This window comes from Diachasmimorpha longicaudata, chromosome 9, assembly GCF_034640455.1.
Source record: "Diachasmimorpha longicaudata isolate KC_UGA_2023 chromosome 9, iyDiaLong2, whole genome shotgun sequence".
NCBI classification, from domain to species: domain Eukaryota; kingdom Metazoa; phylum Arthropoda; class Insecta; order Hymenoptera; family Braconidae; genus Diachasmimorpha; species Diachasmimorpha longicaudata.
Window position 1 is genome coordinate 2,832,585 of NC_087233.1, and position 19,037 is coordinate 2,851,621.

Sequence of the window (19,037 nt, forward strand, 5' to 3'; positions counted from 1 at the left end):
TTGTTTTTTTTTATATATATCAACATGCAAAATTTCCAGTGAAATTTCCAAGAATATCCGCTGAAATACCGTGTTGACTATACAAAATAACGTCGAATGGTGCAATCCTATTGGCCAAGATTTGGATGGGAAAAATAATCAAAATAAAATCGTTTTACTTGTGCCACGTGAAGGAAAATGCCACCAATTGATTGGTTGAAATTGGGATGAAAAAAATAATCTAATTGCACGGATAAAATTCGGGAAAATTCCTCGATTGTCAGTATTGTCTAAATCAAATTTCTGAACTTATTGATATGGTGTTACACATCTTTTTTTTCATAAATAAATAATAGAACTGGTTTCCTCAACGGTGAATAATCTTTTACAAAAAATTGGTGGTTTGATCGTTGACGACAATGAAAATGTTGATTTTTCCATACGATACTGTATCAAGTTCTGGTATTTTAACTTGTTTTTTTTACAGTAATAATCATTAAATTGAGGAAAAAATTGCAAGTACAAATTCGATTGAATTTTTCAATAATTTTCTGTAGTTTTCGACAATTGTTGGATTTACTAAATAGGTAGAACTACTCTAGATCCTCATCAACGCCAGTATTGACTAGGAGATGAAGTAATTATATTTTCTGTAGTATATTTTCTCTTAAGGAATGACTCTACAACAAGAGCAATGATATTAAGTTTCCCTGAGTTTCATCTGACGGAAGTTTGTTACAGTAAATAAAATTTCTTTGATAATTCCCTAGTACTTTATATTACCAATGAAAGTTCTTTCAATATAAAAGAAGAAATTCCGCATTTTTCAGATTTTTCATCGTTTTGTTCGAGCTTTCCATTGCTACGAATATCTCGAAAGCTCAAAATTGGGTCACTGTAAGCACTATATTCGGAACGGCGTTTTGAAATTCGCAAAATTGTAAACCGTTACCGAGGTGCTCAATCGTGCCGCAGAAACCCCGTCGTGCTTTCACTCCAATGACGTTTCACTAAATTAATCAGAATTTGATGATTGACTTCTTGTATACTACCCTTGTAAGCTCCTCGGTAACACTTCTGAACATTAATTAATAATAATATGACCCTTCAAAATATTATTAAAAAATATAACGAGTCAAAATATTACTCCGCAAATATATTATTTAGTCAAAATATTCTTTCTAGGAATATAACAAATTAAAAGATTGGAATTTAACGATATTACTGCCAAAAAATATAATTATTTGGTTTCTATCAGTAGTGGTATGTAAGTGCCTGTGTGTATTGTTGTTTTCTACAGTTGAACTCAAAACCCCCTTCCCGAATCATTTTGGCCACAATTAAAATTAGAACACAGCTCTTCTGTTTATCTTCAAAAATCACTCGACAAGGTTCAGGATGTGTTTGAAGGAGTCTCCAGAAAAGGACTAATTTATGATCTGTTGTGCTCCAAACTTGAGAGCATTGTAATCCTTACCAGATCCCAGGTAGGAAATCATCACTGGCCCAGGCTTCACCCAAGCCATTCCCAAGACTAGATCAGCTTGGATGATGCTTGGTATTTACGCCTGGATCAATAGTGGATGAGCATTGGAATGTAACGTGGGGCCAGGCCTGGTAACGAGGGCTGGCCCAATCTAACTTATTAAGGCTGGTCCAGGTCTTTGAACCAGCGCCGTTCCAGGCTCATATATTAAGGGGTTACTCTCATGTGATCACTTCGAAAAATCGATTTTTTTATATATTTTGACAGTAAAACCTATTGAAAACATACTGTGAAAAATTCAGACCGAAATTCATAGTATTTGATAAGTTACAGCTCATAGTCGCCGACGTGTCGTAAGCGATTGTCTACCAGGCTTTAAACTTTAAACGCGTTTTTCCCGAATCATCATTTTCTGAAACGGTCAACGTCCTACAAGAAAAAGTATTCAACCGATTGCTTTAAAATTTACATATGTTCTTCTACTCCTTTATAGTTATCGTCCCTACCAGAATTGTTTATTTTCGAAAATATTTTCATATTTTTTTAAAACGATTTTTAACGAAAAAGAACAAGATTTTCGTCATTTTTTTTTTGAAGTTCGATATTTTTTTTTTTTCAATGAAATTGATTATATTTGGTCGGGACGATAGCCGCAGATCTACTGAATAATAATCCATTCGATTTTTTTATCTCAGACAACATGAACAGCCGCTATCACCTTGACCAGTGAACTACCTTTTTTTGTTGGGGACTGCTTTGACTTTTAAAAAATATATGTTAAAAATGTAAAAGACGAAAAAAAAAAATTTTTTTCGTACATTTCAAAATACAAATAAAAATATATTAACAAATCAACATGACTGAAGTTTGTTGTCGCATAAAAAAAAATTTCCTAAAAAGTGGTAAAATATAGGCGTTCACATGAGAGTAACCCCTTAATAAACGCCTAGGCTGAGCCAAGGTTAGGATGTAGTTTTCTGTGATTACTCGAATTTCACGTCAGAAGCGTCTCTTGATTCAGCACAAATATTCCCATGAGAACTGTCAGACCTATTACCACAATTAGAGTCACCAAATTTTTTTAAAAAACTATATTTTTTCACTCGTTTTCGTGAATTTGAAAATCCTGTTGAACTCATGATGGAGAGCAACTCACTGAATTGAACTTAACCTAAACACGTTAACATTTGTGGTGTCGGTTATGGAAGCGCTACCTGGATGGCGATATTATAATTATTGAGAAGTGAATTAATGTGGGGTTAACAATTAGGCATAATACCATAGGACATTGCCACCCTTTCATTTCACGTGTAAGTAAAATCAGTATGCCGCCTAGTTGGAAAGAAATAAATTTCAGTCAGTTCGTCAGTCTGGGCCCAGGACTGGTCGAGAGGCTATGAACCACAAGCTTGGTACCCAGGTTTGATATCAGGGAAGGATCCAAGCCTGGGCTTTCTCTGATGTGACCAAGATCCCAAGCCTGGTGGAGTTTAGGACTACCAAAGCTTGCTCAGCCGTGCCTGACCCACGGTTGGCCCGGGCGTGAAGCTTGGCGATTCCTACCTGGGATGTGGTATTCAATGGAAACTCTGTCCTCTGGAGTCATAAACGTTCTCTTGTTGTTTCCCTTAGTAAAGGTTTTTCATATAATACGAAGTTAGTCTCTGAACATCGGTCCTCTAGGTCTGTCGTGCCTTCATCGCGCCAGTAATAAAGAGTTCTAGTTAAAGTAATTGATTATGTTGTTACATTTATTTATATACTTTTACCCATATACCAATAATCTTGTCCATTGCTGTCATTCAGTGTAGAGAGCTGTGCGTTTCCTATACCGATTCTATTAAATGAATATATTTTATATGCAATTATAAGCAATTCTAAACATTTCATTTGTCATTCTGCATTCGTCGTTTGGCACATTCACATTTCAGTATGAGATTGAAATTGTTCCTCAGTCAAAAACGGAGGAAATTATTAGTTTCTCGTGGCTATGGGTATGAAGTTTTACGTGAGAAATCCGGTTATGTGTTATGACGTTGGCTTGTGTTGAACTTGTGCTTAAAATAACAGGAGGCAAAAATTTAATTTTATATTTTTCGTTTATACTATTTATACTTTGTTTATACTGAATATTAACGGAGATTTGAGCCTCAACAGCCTCGAATGAATAAGATCTGTTATGGCGACGTTCCTTAAGGGGTTATTCTCATGTGAACGCCTATATTTTACCACTTTTTCGGAATTTTTTTTTTATGCGACAACAAACTTCAATCATGTTGATTTTTCAATATATTTTTATTTGTATTTTGAAATATACGAAAAAATTTTTTTTTTCCGTTTTTTACATTTTTAACATATATTTTTTTAAAGTCAAAGTAGTCCCCAACAAAAAAAGGTAGTTCACTGGTCAAGGTGATAGCGGCTGTTCATGTTGTCTGACATAAAAAAATGGAATGGATTATTATTCAGTAGATCTGTGGCTATCGTCCCTACCAAATATAATCAATTTCATTAAAAACAAAAAAAAATATCGAACTTCAAAAAAAAAATCACGAAAATCTCCTTCTTTTTCGTTACAAATCGTTTAAAAAAAATATGAAGATATTGTCGAAAATAAACAATTGTGGTAGGGACGATAACTATAAATGAGTAGAAGAACATATGTAAATTTTAAAGCAATCGGTTGAATACTTTTTCTTGTAGGACCTTGACCGTTTCAGAAAATGATGATTCGAGAAAAACGCGTTTAAAGTTTAAAGCCTGGTAGACAATCGCTTACGACACGTCGGCGACTATGAGCTGTAACTTATCAAATACTATGAATTTCGGTCTGAATTTTTCACAGCATGTTTTCAATAGGTTTTACTGTCAAAATATTAAAAAAAAAAAAAATCGATTTTTTGAAGTGCTCACATGAGAATAACCCCTTAAGGTTCAGGGTGTTGCACCTGTTTGTTACTTATGTCAGTTCCTCTAAGCGATTGCTTATCAGCGGATGTGTCTTCCGAGCGTTTAATAAATTCATTATTTCAGGCTAATTGTTTCAGTTTCGTTATTTAAAATATCTTGTTACCAATATGTTTAATACAAGAATTGCGAATATAAGATTTTGAGTTGTAATATTTTGTTATTATAATTATAATATTTTCAGGTGTATTATTTTTCTCTGGTAATAATTTGAGGTATTGTTGAGTCGTGATATCAAGTCTTTCTCAATTTTTTGTCTTATTAGGGTTATAAAATTCATTATTGGAACATCTGTCCCTCAATTTCCCCACTTATTTTCTGTCATTTGCGCTAAACGCCATATTTTTCCTATTTGAATGTATTCTCATAAAATCATCTCCACTACATTAAAATTCCCATTCCCACGTCACTATATCCCTAGTCCCCATGACCATCATCAGCGTCCCAGGGGATCTTGACCCTACCTGAACTTTATGAGTCCCAATAGTTATAGTGTTATATTTCTAATGTTCAGTTAATCCGGAAATTCCCCAATTTTACAATACCGAGCCAATCACAACGTTTCTTGCTAGATATAAAGGCTGCGACTTGCTCATTTCTAGTCAGTTACAATCAACCATTCAACCTTTCAATACAGTCCACTGTGACATTGTACAATTCATAATAAACCACATACATTCGTTATTATCATCAAAAAGTGTTGTGTTTCGGAGTCTTTTAAGGGGTTATTCTCATGTGAGCATTTCAAAAAATCGATTTTTTTTTTTATATTTTGACAGTAAAACCTATTGAAAACATGCTGTGAAAAATTCAGACCGAAATTCATAGTATTTGATAAGTTACAGCTCATAGTCGCCGACGCGTCGTAAGCGATTGTCTACCAGGCTTCATACTTTAAACGCGTTTTTCTCGAATCATCATTTTCTGAAACGGTCAAGGTCCTACAAGAAAAAGTATTCAACCGATTGCTTTAAAATTTACATATGTTCTTCTACTCATTTATAGTTATCGTCCCTACCACAATTGTTTATTTTCGACAATATCTTCATATCTTTTTTAAACGATTTGTAACGAAAAAGAACGAGATTTTCGTGATTTTTTTTTTGAAGTTCGATATTTTTTTTTGTTTTTAATGAAATTGATTATATTTGGTAAGGACGATAGCCACAGATCTACTGAATAATAATCCATTCGATTTTTTTATCTCAGACAACATGAACAGCCGTTATCACCTTGACCAGTGAACTACCTTTTTTGGTTGGGGACTACTTTGACTTTAAAAAAATATATGTTAAAAACGTAAAAAACGCCAAAAAAAAATTTTTTCGTATATTTCAAAATACAAATAAAAATATATTAAAAAATCAACATGATTGAAGGTTGTTGTCGCATAAAAAAAAAATTCCGAAAAAGTGGTAAAATATAGGCGTTCACATGAGAATAATAACCCCTTAATCAATCCATTTTAATATCCGAACAAGGTTTACCACGGCGTTCGGAAGTATCTTTCAAACGATATAGGTATAATATTTCGAAATTATAATATTTCGAGGTGTAATAATTAGCAGCAATATTTTGAAGTGTGTTATTTAGATACGTAACAATCTCCTCATTTCTCAGTTACGACAATCCTCAAATAGATTGCCCATCCTAAGGAAATAAGTCCGCATTTTCCTCACTCTCTAATAACCAGACGGACTCCACATATGTGGCGCCTTCAAAATTTCCACTCCTCAATTTCCTTTATTCCACCATTTTTTAAGACTCATGTTCTGTAAAGGAACTCTCCCTAGTTCCACATCACCCTTCCAGCTTTCAACACCCTAAAAATTAAGAATCTCATCCCAAGAAAAAACTATTTTGTGAACAGTATCCCCCCCCCCTTCAGTTCTCCTAATTTAAAATTAAATTTATATCTATTCCGAATATAATAGACGTATGTATCAAGCTGAATGATCTCTCACTTTTGTTTTTTTTTTGCCAGATGGAAAAGAATCCATGAGGGCAAAAATCATGCATGACCCGAGACTAAAGTAAATGGGTCATATATGACTTTGTGTTGCTCATATATATTTTTCTGTGGGGTTGAATGTTTTGAAAGCCTATTCACGATACGTGCGAGCAAGGTATTTGTATAGGCGAAACAAGGGAGTTTTTCATACACCTGAGTAGAGGAGTGAGAGGCTTTCACGAACACCGCTACCACTGACCTCTCAGAAGGCAATCAGTGAAAACGTCCGTGCCTGGTCAGGCGATAATGCATTAGGCCAAAGGGAGAATTAAATTGAAACGAAGTGAATTACATCCACTGCTATTCTCCCCTATTTTTCATAGGGATTACATTGACAACCTATACTTTCTTCTCCCTTCGATAAAATTATAAAATTGAAATTTTTGATGGAAAATGTTGTTAACTACATTAACCACATAATGTGTCTATCGTCAAAAACGGACATAAATATATAACGACTTATATGTCACATATGTAAAGATCCTGCCACATATAGTTCGGCCACATATGTTGTATATATCCCTTTCTATGTGAATATATAATGAGAATATATCTCGATATATTTCCGAGATCGAAATTGATTATTCTTTTTATATATTAATATATGTTTATTGGAAACAAAGAAAATATATATGATTATATATTTCCCGGATATACAAATCACTGATTCCGTGTATAAAATATATTTTCTGGGATATTAAAGATAAATTATTCATAATGTGTTCTATCGCAGAATTAGTCTCTCTCACAAAATTTATTTTATTTGAAAAATATACTAAATTCACGATTCCCAGATGCTAATATTTACCAATTTTCCCAGAATTTTGTTTTCATGAAGAAATCGTTTTATTACGGATTTGGCTGAATTGCAGTAATTTCTTGTACTTTTTATTAACGAAAGAATTTTTCCCATTGAAAAGCTTTTCTCAAATGACATTTTATTACCGTTAAAATATTTTTCTCTCCAAATATCTTATTACGATCGGACTTTTTCCAAATTTTAACGCCGACAATCAAAGGAGTTGTCCCATTTGAGTTGCTCCATAAATTGTAACACATAGACTGCTATACCAATCCGAACCATTATAATTATTTATTTCTCTTATTGAACTTCAACATTTTTCACTTTGTTGCTTTGTTTGCGCAGTCTCTTAGTGTGTCAGTGCCTAAGCGCATCAGTGTCTCAGTGCGTCCGTGCCTCGCGTAAAGAATTTTGTTTTTTTTTATCGATTCAAAATTACCCGTCTTTCGGTTACATTGGTGATCCATTTTTTCTTATTGTTTGCCATCCTTTTTAAATTTCAACATTTCAAGAAGTGTATAATATATCAAATAACGGGTTGATAATTAATTAAACCATTTAATAATTATGTAGGATGACTGATCTTTTTATGTGGAATAAAACAAAGACAGAAGTAGGTATGAGTGAGATGGAAGTATGTCGCCAGAATGAGTAAACCTAGACTGTAATATTTAGACGATTGACAAGATTTGAATGTTTATATGAAAGTATCGAATGCCCGTTGCGTGATAGAAGAAAGAGTCATTGTGAGATTAAGCGGAAGAGGGAAATGATTTTTGGGAATGAGTACGACGTGTGGTATGGCTTTGTGTATTTATGTCTGTCCTATGCGTGGATTGAGTTTAAGAGAAAAATAGTGTGACAGAGTGAGAAAGAAAAGTATTATAAACAAATGAGTATGGATGGTGCGAGAGGACGATGTATGATTCAGTCTGAGGATGAGGGTTGACCAGTTAAGATCACGGACCTTTATTATACCCGATTTAATTTTTACTATCATTAAATATTTTAAGTTTAATTAAAATTATTGCTGTCCCCTGTACCCTGATCCTACAACTAATAGACATTTCTCAATCACCTCCGCAATATCTGGACAGTGTGCGACTGGACATAATGTATAAGATTATATCATAACGAAAACTGAAGCGGGCATATATATACATATAACATGTACATCACGTTCATGGTCAATTATATGTGACATGTAATTTCCATATTGACAAATTATTTCTCAAGTAGAATTTTCGTTCTATAATCGATCTCGACTTATTCATAGATCCGGGCAAAAATCTTGTACTAAAAATAAGTATAGGTTTTATGGTGAATATATAACGCTTATACGTACACATATACCGTATCTAAAATTTCTGAACCCCTTTCAAATTTTAACACATATTCCTGACGTATATAATTCTCCGGGTGGGAAAACCGTCCTGTAAGTGCCAAGAAGGACATTGTTTAGACGAAAAATCATGTATTTGCAGACACATGTATTTCGAAGAGGGGATGTTACGACCCTTTATGTGTGCACGCGATTAGTTTATATATTCAGTATCGTGGCATTTGAAGCAATAGTTATTAAATTGTATAAAATTCCAAAGCTCATCTCGTGGAACATATTGTAAGATAAATGTTGACTGCATGCGTCCTTCACTTAGGGCATGCTATAAAGTCCCATTTAAAACCAAGAGTTAGGTAATACCGTAACCTGACCATTAACTACTTTAGTTTGCATTGGTTTATACAACCAAGTAATAAGAAAATTTAAACTTAATATGGGTCCCTCTTGTCAGAAGAAGTAGGCGAGACCCTGAATGGATTTGTAAAATTAGTTTTGAGTTAGTTACATTGGCACATTCAAAGGAAGAAGTAGTCTCTTCTAATCTATTGTCCACAATACGAACTTGGTACAATAAACTTTATATCTCACAAATGCAACATTCCCGTTATTATTTTAATGCGCATCCGTCTAATGTCGTGTGCGCAGCATATACACGATTTCAACGAATGTGTAAAGGTTTCGTGTCATATGCCTATACGCTTCTAAACAGGGGATATGGGGGTAACACGTACCGAGGAGGGTAAAATGGGTCCATTTACACATAACTGTGAAAAACCCACTTCTGAAGAAATAATACACATACACAAATAATTAAACACGGGGAGAAAGATTCCGTAAAAATTCCGGAACTCAATTCTAGTGACGGGTAAATTTAAATGGTGGTATCGTATTTTTGAATAGAAAATTTCGATAATAACAATCAGGGAAGCGATGTGACTGTTGTTTTACCCGTTATTATTATATTTTTTCATGTCTACCAATTAAATTGGTAGTTTCCTTCCCAATGAATCCGCACCAATTTTATTTCAAAAACGAAAAGGTAAAGAGATTCGCGATGTGAGTTAGTTGAGGTACTGACATTTGTCAGAGGGTTTGTTAAGATATATTCAACGTATGAGCTTCAACAAAACAATAAATTTTGTAACAACCAGTTGGCGAAGTGCACCCATCCGACGTCTGATGCTTTTATATCATAAAAGTTATGATCATAACAAATTTTTACTAGCCATAACAATTCGTCAACAAACTATTGAGTAGAGAATACTAAAAATATTTAAAAAAAGGAATACTTTCGATTTGTAGCAACGGGTAAACATATTTTGATAGCTTGGTATGGTACCCACTGAGACGATGATTTAAAAAAAAATGAGAATGGTTGAGTGTTTCCTGGGATATTCACATATAATACCACAAGTGGTTCAAAATTATCGAATATTTCCCGATAGATTCGTTGCAAACAAATGAAGGAGTCAAGTTTTTCAGGCTAAAAAATCACGAGTGCGAAGCACGAGTGATTTTTCCTGAAAAACTTGACGACTTCATTTGTATGCAGGGAACCTAGAGGGAAATATTCTATAATTTTGAAGCTCGAGTGGTATTCAGGGGATTATTTTTCCTATCCAAATTTCGGCCAAGAGAATTGTGCCATGACATGAAAAGAGGTTTATTTGGTTAAGTGTCGTTTGTTTACCAAAATATTCAAAAAATTATCGCTGATATTCGAGGTAGGCTATACAAAATATCAACAAATGGTGCAATTCTATTGGCTGAAATTTGGGTGGGAAAAATAATCACATATAATACCACAAGTGGTTCAAAATTATCGAATATTTCCCGATAGATTCGTTGCAAACAAATGAAGGAGTCAAGTTTTTCAGGCTAAAAAATCACGAGTGCGAAGCACAAGTGAATTTTCCTGAAAAACTTGACGACTTCATTTGTATGCAGGGAACCTAGAGGGAAATATTCTATAATTTTGAAGCTCGAGTGGTATTCAGGGGATTATTTTTCCTATCCAAATTTCGGCCAAGAGAATTGTGCCATGACATGAAAAGAGGTTTATTTGGTTAAGTTGTCGTTTGTTTCTTTATATATAGCCTACCCGCAAAATTATCAAAAAATAATCGCATATAATACCACAAGAGCTCCGAAATTATGGGATATTTCTCGAGAGTTTCGTTGCGTAGCAACGAGAGGGAGAAGTTTTACAGGTTAAAAATCCCGCGCGAAACGCGAGGGTTTTTCTGCGAAACTTATCCCGATCGGTGCTACGCAGAGAAACTGAAGGGAAATATCCGATTTTGAAGGTCTTCGGGTATTTGGCTTGATTATTTTCTTTATTCCAATTTTAAGCAATTAACTGTGTGGCATTTCACATCATATGGTATGGTTTTCCACTGGTAGTTGTGGCTTCCAGAATGGTTTCCAAATTGTTGGTTTTGTCTTCGTCATATTATTAGGAAATTTTTTTTTAATTTTTTGATCAATAATCTCCAAGGATTCTCCTCCAAATCTGCTCATGTCCAGGTAAAGTCTTTGAACTTGATTTTTTCTAATGACAGTTTTGGGGTTTGAAACGCGTACAAATTGTTTATCGGATATTTTCATTGCTTAGCAACAAACAGGGAAATATCCGAAAAATACCCGAAGTAAAACTCTCTTACTTGTACCACGTGACGGGAAATGCCACCATTTGATTGGTTGAAATTGGGATGAAAAAAATAATCACATATAATACCACAAGTGGTTCAAAATTATCGAATATTTCCCGATAGATTCGTTGCAAACAAATGAAGGAGTCAAGTTTTTCAGGCTAAAAAATCACGAGTGCGAAGCACGAGTGATTTTTCCTGAAAAACTTGACGACTTCATTTGTATGCAGGGAACCTAGAGGGAAATATTCTATAATTTTGAAGCTCGAGTGGTATTCAGGGGATTATTTTTCCTATCCAAATTTCGGCCAAGAGAATTGTGCCATGACATGAAAAGGGGTTTATTTGGTTAAGTGTCGTTTGTTTACCAAAATATTCAAAAAATTATCGCTGATATTCGAGGTAGGCTATACAAAATATCAACAAATGGTGCAATTCTATTGGCTGAAATTTGGGTGGGAAAAATAATCCAGGATATACATTCAGGTAAAAGGTATAATATGTCTGGAACAAGACATGTACTAGTGTACAAAATTTCAAGTCGCTATCTCTATTTTTTGTTAATTTATGATGAGAAAATCGGAAAGACAATATTTCGAAATTTTACCCGAAAAAATGTGAAAATTTCGATTCATCCACTGGGACCGGTATTTTGAGAAAAGAATTGAAATTCTTGCAGTGTTTTTTGAGATATTGGGGAAAAACCAAATTAACAAAAGTTGCAATATCTCTGGAACTACCTGACCGATCGAGCTGCAACAACTCGTCAAAGTAACATTTAGTGATAACTATTGTAAGTTCAAAATTCAGTTTTTTTAATTATAAAATTAATCATATGTTTTATAACCTTCTCAAAATTGCGAATTTTTCAGCACATACATACGGACATGATATAAAAAACATCGTTTTTCCGCGTTTTGTGACATTCCACATAATTTGTAGTTGAAATTAGAGAATAAAAAACCGGCCAAATATAAAGCTTCCATTCAGAAGCAAAAATACTGAAAAGCGTGAAAAACTATGTAACGTTTATTGATTATTTTCCTGAGTCAGTTTGCAGCCAATGAGAGCCCAGTATTTGAGGTTGTCAAGCAGAATTTCATCGGAAATTTTGCAAACATGACGTTCTATATGAATTTCCGACGGAAATTCCGTCGTGTGTTTTTCACATTTCAATCCATGTCACATTGAACATTTCGTGTGCCAGATAGATAAATAATGTAGATTATCTGATACATACTTTGAAAATGAATCGATTTGGCGGAATTGCTCTAGACAATATTGACGAATCCATCAGTGGTAAATATGCGACGCAACACTATAAAAATGAAGAAATTCGTTTGGAGGATTTTGCTTTATCAATCTCAAATAACTCTTTCAGTTTTTTTTCTCTTCGAATTTCTAGATTTATTTTGATACTAACTCTTGTGCCCTGACTAAAATGTCAGTGGAAAAATAATTTGTCAGGTACCACTCGTATTTCAAAATTCATACACGGAGAGAAAAATTCTTGAAAAATGACGTGCCTTTTCCAGAATCTGTCAGTCGAGACTGTATTCAGTTAAAATTACGGAAAAGATACGGATTCCTTCACTGTTCATTTCATACTTTTTCTGAAAGATTTTGGACATTTTCTTGAAGGTTCACTGAAGAAGTGCAAAACGGTTCCGTCATTTTTACCGAATACTATATTGACTGGCAGATTATGGAACAGGCACGTAATGTTTTAAGAATTTTTCAAGTTCAAGCTTCACCCCCGGTAGGAATCGCCAACCTTCACACCCGGGTCAACCGTGGGTTAGGTCAGGCTGACCAAGCTCTGGTAATCCTAGACTCCACCAGGCTTGATATCTTAGTCGCACCAGACAGAGCCCAGGCTTGGATCCTTCCCTGATATCAAACCTGGGTACCAAGCTTGTGCCAAGCCTGGGAAAAGTCTAGTTCATTCAGCCTTGGTTCATAGCGTCTCGACTAGTCCTGGGCCCAGACTGACGAACTGACTGAAATTTATTTCTTTTTAAGGGGTTATTCTCATGTGAGCACTTCAAAAAATCGATTTTTTTTTTATATATTTTGACAGTAAAACCTATTGAAAACATGCTGTGAAAAATTCAGACCGAAATTCATAGTATTTGATAAGTTACAGCTCATAGTCGCCGACGTGTCATAAGCGATTGTCTACCAGGCTTTCAACTTTAAACGCGTTTTTCTCGAATCATCATTTTCTGAAACGGTCAAGGTCCTACAAGAAAAAGTATTCAACCGATTGCTTTAAAATTTACATATGTTTTTCTACTCATTTATAGTTATCGTCCCTACCACAATTGTTTATTTTCGACAATATCTTCATATTTTTTTAAACGATTTGTAACGAAAAAGAACGAGATTTTCGTGATTTTTTTTTTGAAGTTCGATATTTTTTTTTGTTTTTAATGAAATTGATTATATTTGGTAGGGACGATAGCCATAGATCTACTGAATAATAATCCATTCGATTTTTTTATGTCAGACAACTTGAACAGCCGCTATCACCTTGACCAGTGAACTACCTTTTTTTGTTGGGGACTACTTTGACTTTAAAAAAATATATGTTAAAAACGTAAAAAACGAAAAAAAAATTTTTTTCGTATATTTCAAAATACAAATAAAAATATATTGAAGAATCAACATGATTGAAGTTTGTTGTCGCATAAAAAAAAAATTCCAAAAAAGTGGTAAAATATAGGCGTTCACATGAGAATAACCCCTTAACTAAGCGGCATGATGATTTCACTTACACGTGAAACCAAAGGGTGGCAATGTCCTATGGCCAATTATGCCTAATTGTTAACCCCATATTGTTACATAAGTGTAAAGTAAGTTTTCGAATGTCACAGGGTATCTGGTTCATTTGTCATTTATCTGGATATGTTCAGTACTATAAACTGTTTAAATAAACCCTCGAGATTTTTTAATATATGAGCCTGGAAGGGCGCTGGTTCGAAGGCCTGGACCAGCCTTAATAAGTTAGCTTGGGTCAACCCTCGTTACATTCCAAGGCTTGGAGGCCAAGCCTGATCCAAGCTTACCTAGTCTTGGGAATAGCTTCGGTGAAGCCTGGGCCATTTGTCAAATCTTGCTGGTCAAAAATTCCGACTGCACAGCACAACCGATTTTCCTGCCAATTTGGATACAATACTTATTACGCAACGACGCTATTGAAAAATTTCCGATAATTTGGTGGCGTTTATTGTATTGTTACTAAATATTTCCTCTTCGTGCAACTAAAAAATCACGCAAAATCGCATTGTTATTTGCTGCAATTATTGGATAAGAAAGGTCGATTGTTAACAATCAAATATTTTTAGGATTACAGATGATTTTAAAAATTTTCGATTCTTTTGAAAAACAATATCAACAATATGGAATATTATCCGTAAGTATTAACAATGACATTGCGCATAGATCGAACATAGCAGATTCATGGATATAATTGATTTTTGCACAGTCATAATCAATAATTTGTCAAATCAAGGGAAGAATTCCTGTATATGATACATGGAGAGCAAAATTCTTGAAAAATTACGTGTCTGTTCTATAATCTGCTAGTCAAAACAATATTCGGTAAACTTACGGAACAGCTACGCACTTTTTCAGTCAACTTTCAGGAAAAAGTGCAAAACATTTCAGAAAAGTATGGAACGTTCAGTAAAAAAATGCGTAACTGTTCCGTAATTTTGAGTGAATACTGTTTCGACTGACAAATTACGGAAGAGGCACGTTATTTTTCAAAAAATTTTCTCTCCGTGTATCGCATCCACATTTCAATCCGATGTTCATCGCTTCCTTAGTTTTGCAAATATTCACGAAATAACCATTGAGAAAGAGAGAACTTTTCTCAAAAAACCTAAAGTCTCTGACGATCGGAGATTTTTAAAAATTGTTTTAGTCAATTTAGTGTTTAATTTTCTAAAAATTTAATTCGGAAAAGCGACAGACAAGGGGAGGTACACACAGACATGACCTTCAAATGTCAAATTTTTGAGTTTCCCACCACTCTCCATAATTTCCAATGAAAATAAAATTCAAAATAAAATTAATTTCTATAAATATCCGATGGATCCCCCCCCCCGTTCTCCTTTATCTTCCACAAAATAATGTTAACATAACTTTACCTGGAGTGACACAGAACTGTAGGATCCCCCGATGACCCCAAAAATAGGACCAGCACTGGCTGTTTTCCTGACCCTCGGTGTCGAGCCATCAGAGCACTCGAGTATACTAATATCTAGATTCGATAACGAGGCTCTGACAAAGTGCAGACTCTGATTCAGTGCATAAGTGTCTCTGCTACACGTATCAAGTATATGAACACCCAGTGAAATACCAGGGAGTATATTATTTTCCTCGTTAATCTGATCAACAGCAAAGAGCATCGCCTCCAGTCTCTGAACACCCCTGTTATAGACTTTTGGTCCACACGTAAATTCTCCCTTATCATGAACCGGAAAAAGTCCACCAAGAACTATATCACCAGGTATGAGAATGGCCTCTCTCTCTGACGTTGTTTTCGACGTTACCCTTCCACTCTGAAGACATACGAATACATTCAGCAGGGGTAAAATAAGTGTCCAACGTTCAACCATCTTTGATTATTTGATAATGATTATTTTATCTCTTCGTAGAGGATCGAGACTATCTACACTTTTTCCAGTGTTCGATATTGCTCCACTCAATCAACAATCATTGTAAACCGTAATCGATAATTAATGAGTACGTGGGTGAGTCTAGTGTCACATGAAGATTCCCATACGTCGGTAACGTAGAAAATTCACATCATTGATCCTTTATTGCCCTCTGAGTCGGAAACGTGGTCGAGGATCACTGCCGTGACCCCCAATTCCACTGAATCACACTTGCGATGTGATGACCAAGGTCGTTGCGCTCACTGCTCGATACCCAAACATCCTTCTACTCCTTTTTCTTTGCGCCTTTCAATGGGAGGAACCTGAAAAGTGAATCATGTTGATTAGAATGTGTTTTTTTTTATTATAATGTATATTCAGGCCTTTTCTACCCTCTTTTCGTCTAATTGGTCCAAATAGGAAGTTTCCTCTGGAATTTCAACGATTTTTCAACATGTTATACCCGAGTAGACTGTTCATCGGGTTAAAATGGGGTCATCGGGATTACTCGGCCTGATCATCGGGCTATCATCGGGTAAAGTCGACAACGGCCCGATCTCCACAACACGGAGTTTTCTGATAGGGACATCTACCGAATTTTTCTGATCGACACCCGATAAAGTCTTATTTATTTTTCAAAATTGTTCAATTCTACTGGAATCCAGTTTAGAGCGGTGAATAAAGGAAATAGAAGGCTTTTGGGAAAGTAGCAGATTAAATATTCCGTCGGAAAGCAGAATACGAAATGAAGACAAATGCTCTCAACGAGACTTGAAGTCGGGTCCGCCGAATGCGAACCTTACACTTTTCCACTCGGATATTTACGATTATTTTTTCATCCCAATTTCAACCAATCAAATGGTGGCATTTCCCGTCACGTGGTACAAGTAAAATGGTTTTACTTCGGATATTTTTCGAATATTTTCCTGTTTGTTGCTAAGCAATGAAAGCGTCCGATAAACAATTTGTACACGTTTCAGAGCCCAAAACTGTCATTAGAAAAAATCAAGTTCGAAGACTTTACCTCGACATGAGCAGCAGATTTGGAGGAGAATGCTTGGATATTATTGATCAAAAAATTAAAAAAAAATATTCCTATCAATACAGTGAAGACGAAAGCCACAATTTGGAAACAATTTTGGAAGCCACCACGACCAGTAAAAAGCATACCATATGATGTGAAATGCCACACATTTAATTGCTTGAAATTGGGATGAAAAAAATTATCCAGGCAAATAGCCCTCGACCTTGAAAATTAATCGGATATTTCGGTTTCGTAGAAAAACCCTCGCGCTTCGCGCTCAAAATTTTTAATCTGCAAAACTTATCCCTCTCGTTGCTACACAACAAAACTCTCGGCAACTATCCAACAATTTTGAAGGTCTTGGGATATTACTACTGAATATTTTTAACTCATATCACCAAAAGTGCATATTGTTCTCCATTATTCCTTAGAATTATTTAGTTCAAGTGGTTTAGTTCCGAATTAACGATCCATTAACTTGTTGAAAGTATTCATCAATTGATTAAATTTGAATTTTTTGAGTTTTGTGGTGAGTGTTTAATTATGAAAAGTCTACAAAACGAAATTATGAAACCAAATGATTACCAAATTATTAAAACTCAGAGTTTTCATAATTAAATACTCACCACAACTCACACAATTATGAAAACTCGAAGAGTTCATCACTAATTGATACCTCCATGAGTATTCATAATGGTCATAAACTATTAATTGAATGATCGGTGGGGTACGCCCTGTTGGAGAGGGCGAAATCAGTGTCTTCCCGCAAGAGGAATCGTGCGACAATCTACTTGTTACTGAAAAATTCATGTGATTACATTTATCACTAAAATTTTCACTATTTCCATAATGTAATATATTAGGCTTCATAAATTGTTCATATTTTTATCGATAAATCATATTATTTAATATGCACTCATCGATAATTGTGAATGCATTCGCAATTTTCACGTAATGCAATTAATTTTCATCAGAGACAATAGGAATGATTGAAATCATAGATGAATCATAGAAAAAAAACCTTAAAATTATTTTTTTTTGTCTCCTCACAAGGGAAATCCCTGATTTTGCCCTCTGATCATTTCCCCACTTGTCTCTCTTGACACGATAGTTTTTACATTAAACGGGGTGGCCTGATGATGTTCTCTCTTTTAAGGGTTGCAGGAGCAAAACTCGATCCGGTCCCGATGTTAGTCAAATTAACCCGAGGAAAATTTTACTCAGGATATTCGTATTTTGCGCACTCTAAATTCTCGTAGCTTATGATTTCGCAGCGACAATTGAGCAGCTCATTTGTCACTTTCCTCCCTGTTTATTCTCCTCTGAGGTAGGACCCTCGGCGCTATACTTTATCTTGATATATTGATCCCTTTGAGTCGATTTGATCATTCAATTTTACTGTCAATTGAATTATCCGCAGATATTTTTTCCAAAACAATTTCACATGAAAATTTTGTGATCGAAGTTATTCCCATTACAATTATGTTTTTTCTGTTGTCTCTTCCGATTCATAGACACAGAATTAGTATTACAAACTTTGCAAACACGGAAATTAAAAAATTATTGTATTATCGGGAATAATTATGGGGAAATCCCCAGTTTAAGAATGATAATCTGTCAAATATCATAGACAGATGTTCTCCGTATTTTATTAAGATAGTCTAGGGCTGTAAGATTATATTGTAGTCGTATCGTAGGTGTTATTTGTGGGGAAACCCCGGAAATAGACATGGATTGGTATAGGGATGCAAGCCTGTACTGTAGAAGCACTTAGAGGGTCATACTTTGTGGATTCATGAGGCCCACAGACGTGACAGGCGGAGATCGTTGCAGCCAGTGCGGTAGCGGGATGCTAGGACCACGTGACGCCATTAGGGCCCAGTCCAGGGTTGAGAAGAGAGACAGGGTCAGAGTCGATAGTGAGTAACGATAGACGTTAGACGCGTGTTTAGACGATAGACGTAGACTCAGACGTTTTTGCTTTGTGTGGTTACGAGCGTGCTTAAGTGTCCTGAGTGTATTAAGTGTGTTAAGAATAGTGAAGACTGTTTGAGGGGGGAGCCACTTCCTAAACTATTCAAGAATATGTCTCCAAAATTTCAGAACCAAAT

General features: G+C 35.0%; 1 protein-coding gene across 3 annotated transcripts in view; it reads right to left on the minus strand.

The window, feature by feature from the left end:
- Nucleotides 1–19,037, minus strand: part of LOC135166286 (metabotropic glutamate receptor) — a 99,456-nt gene that overhangs the window by 66,528 nt on the left and 13,891 nt on the right. For 2 of the 3 annotated variants that reach the window (XM_064128407.1, XM_064128409.1), the window contains exon 2: nucleotides 15,393–16,225. In XM_064128407.1, the coding sequence (XP_063984477.1) occupies nucleotides 15,393–15,863 (471 nt within the window). In that variant the 5' untranslated portion in view covers nucleotides 15,864–16,225. Of the gene's footprint in view, nucleotides 1–9,318; nucleotides 9,475–15,392; nucleotides 16,226–19,037 lie in introns of those variants that run through there. The other variant, XM_064128408.1, reaches the window with a different exon arrangement.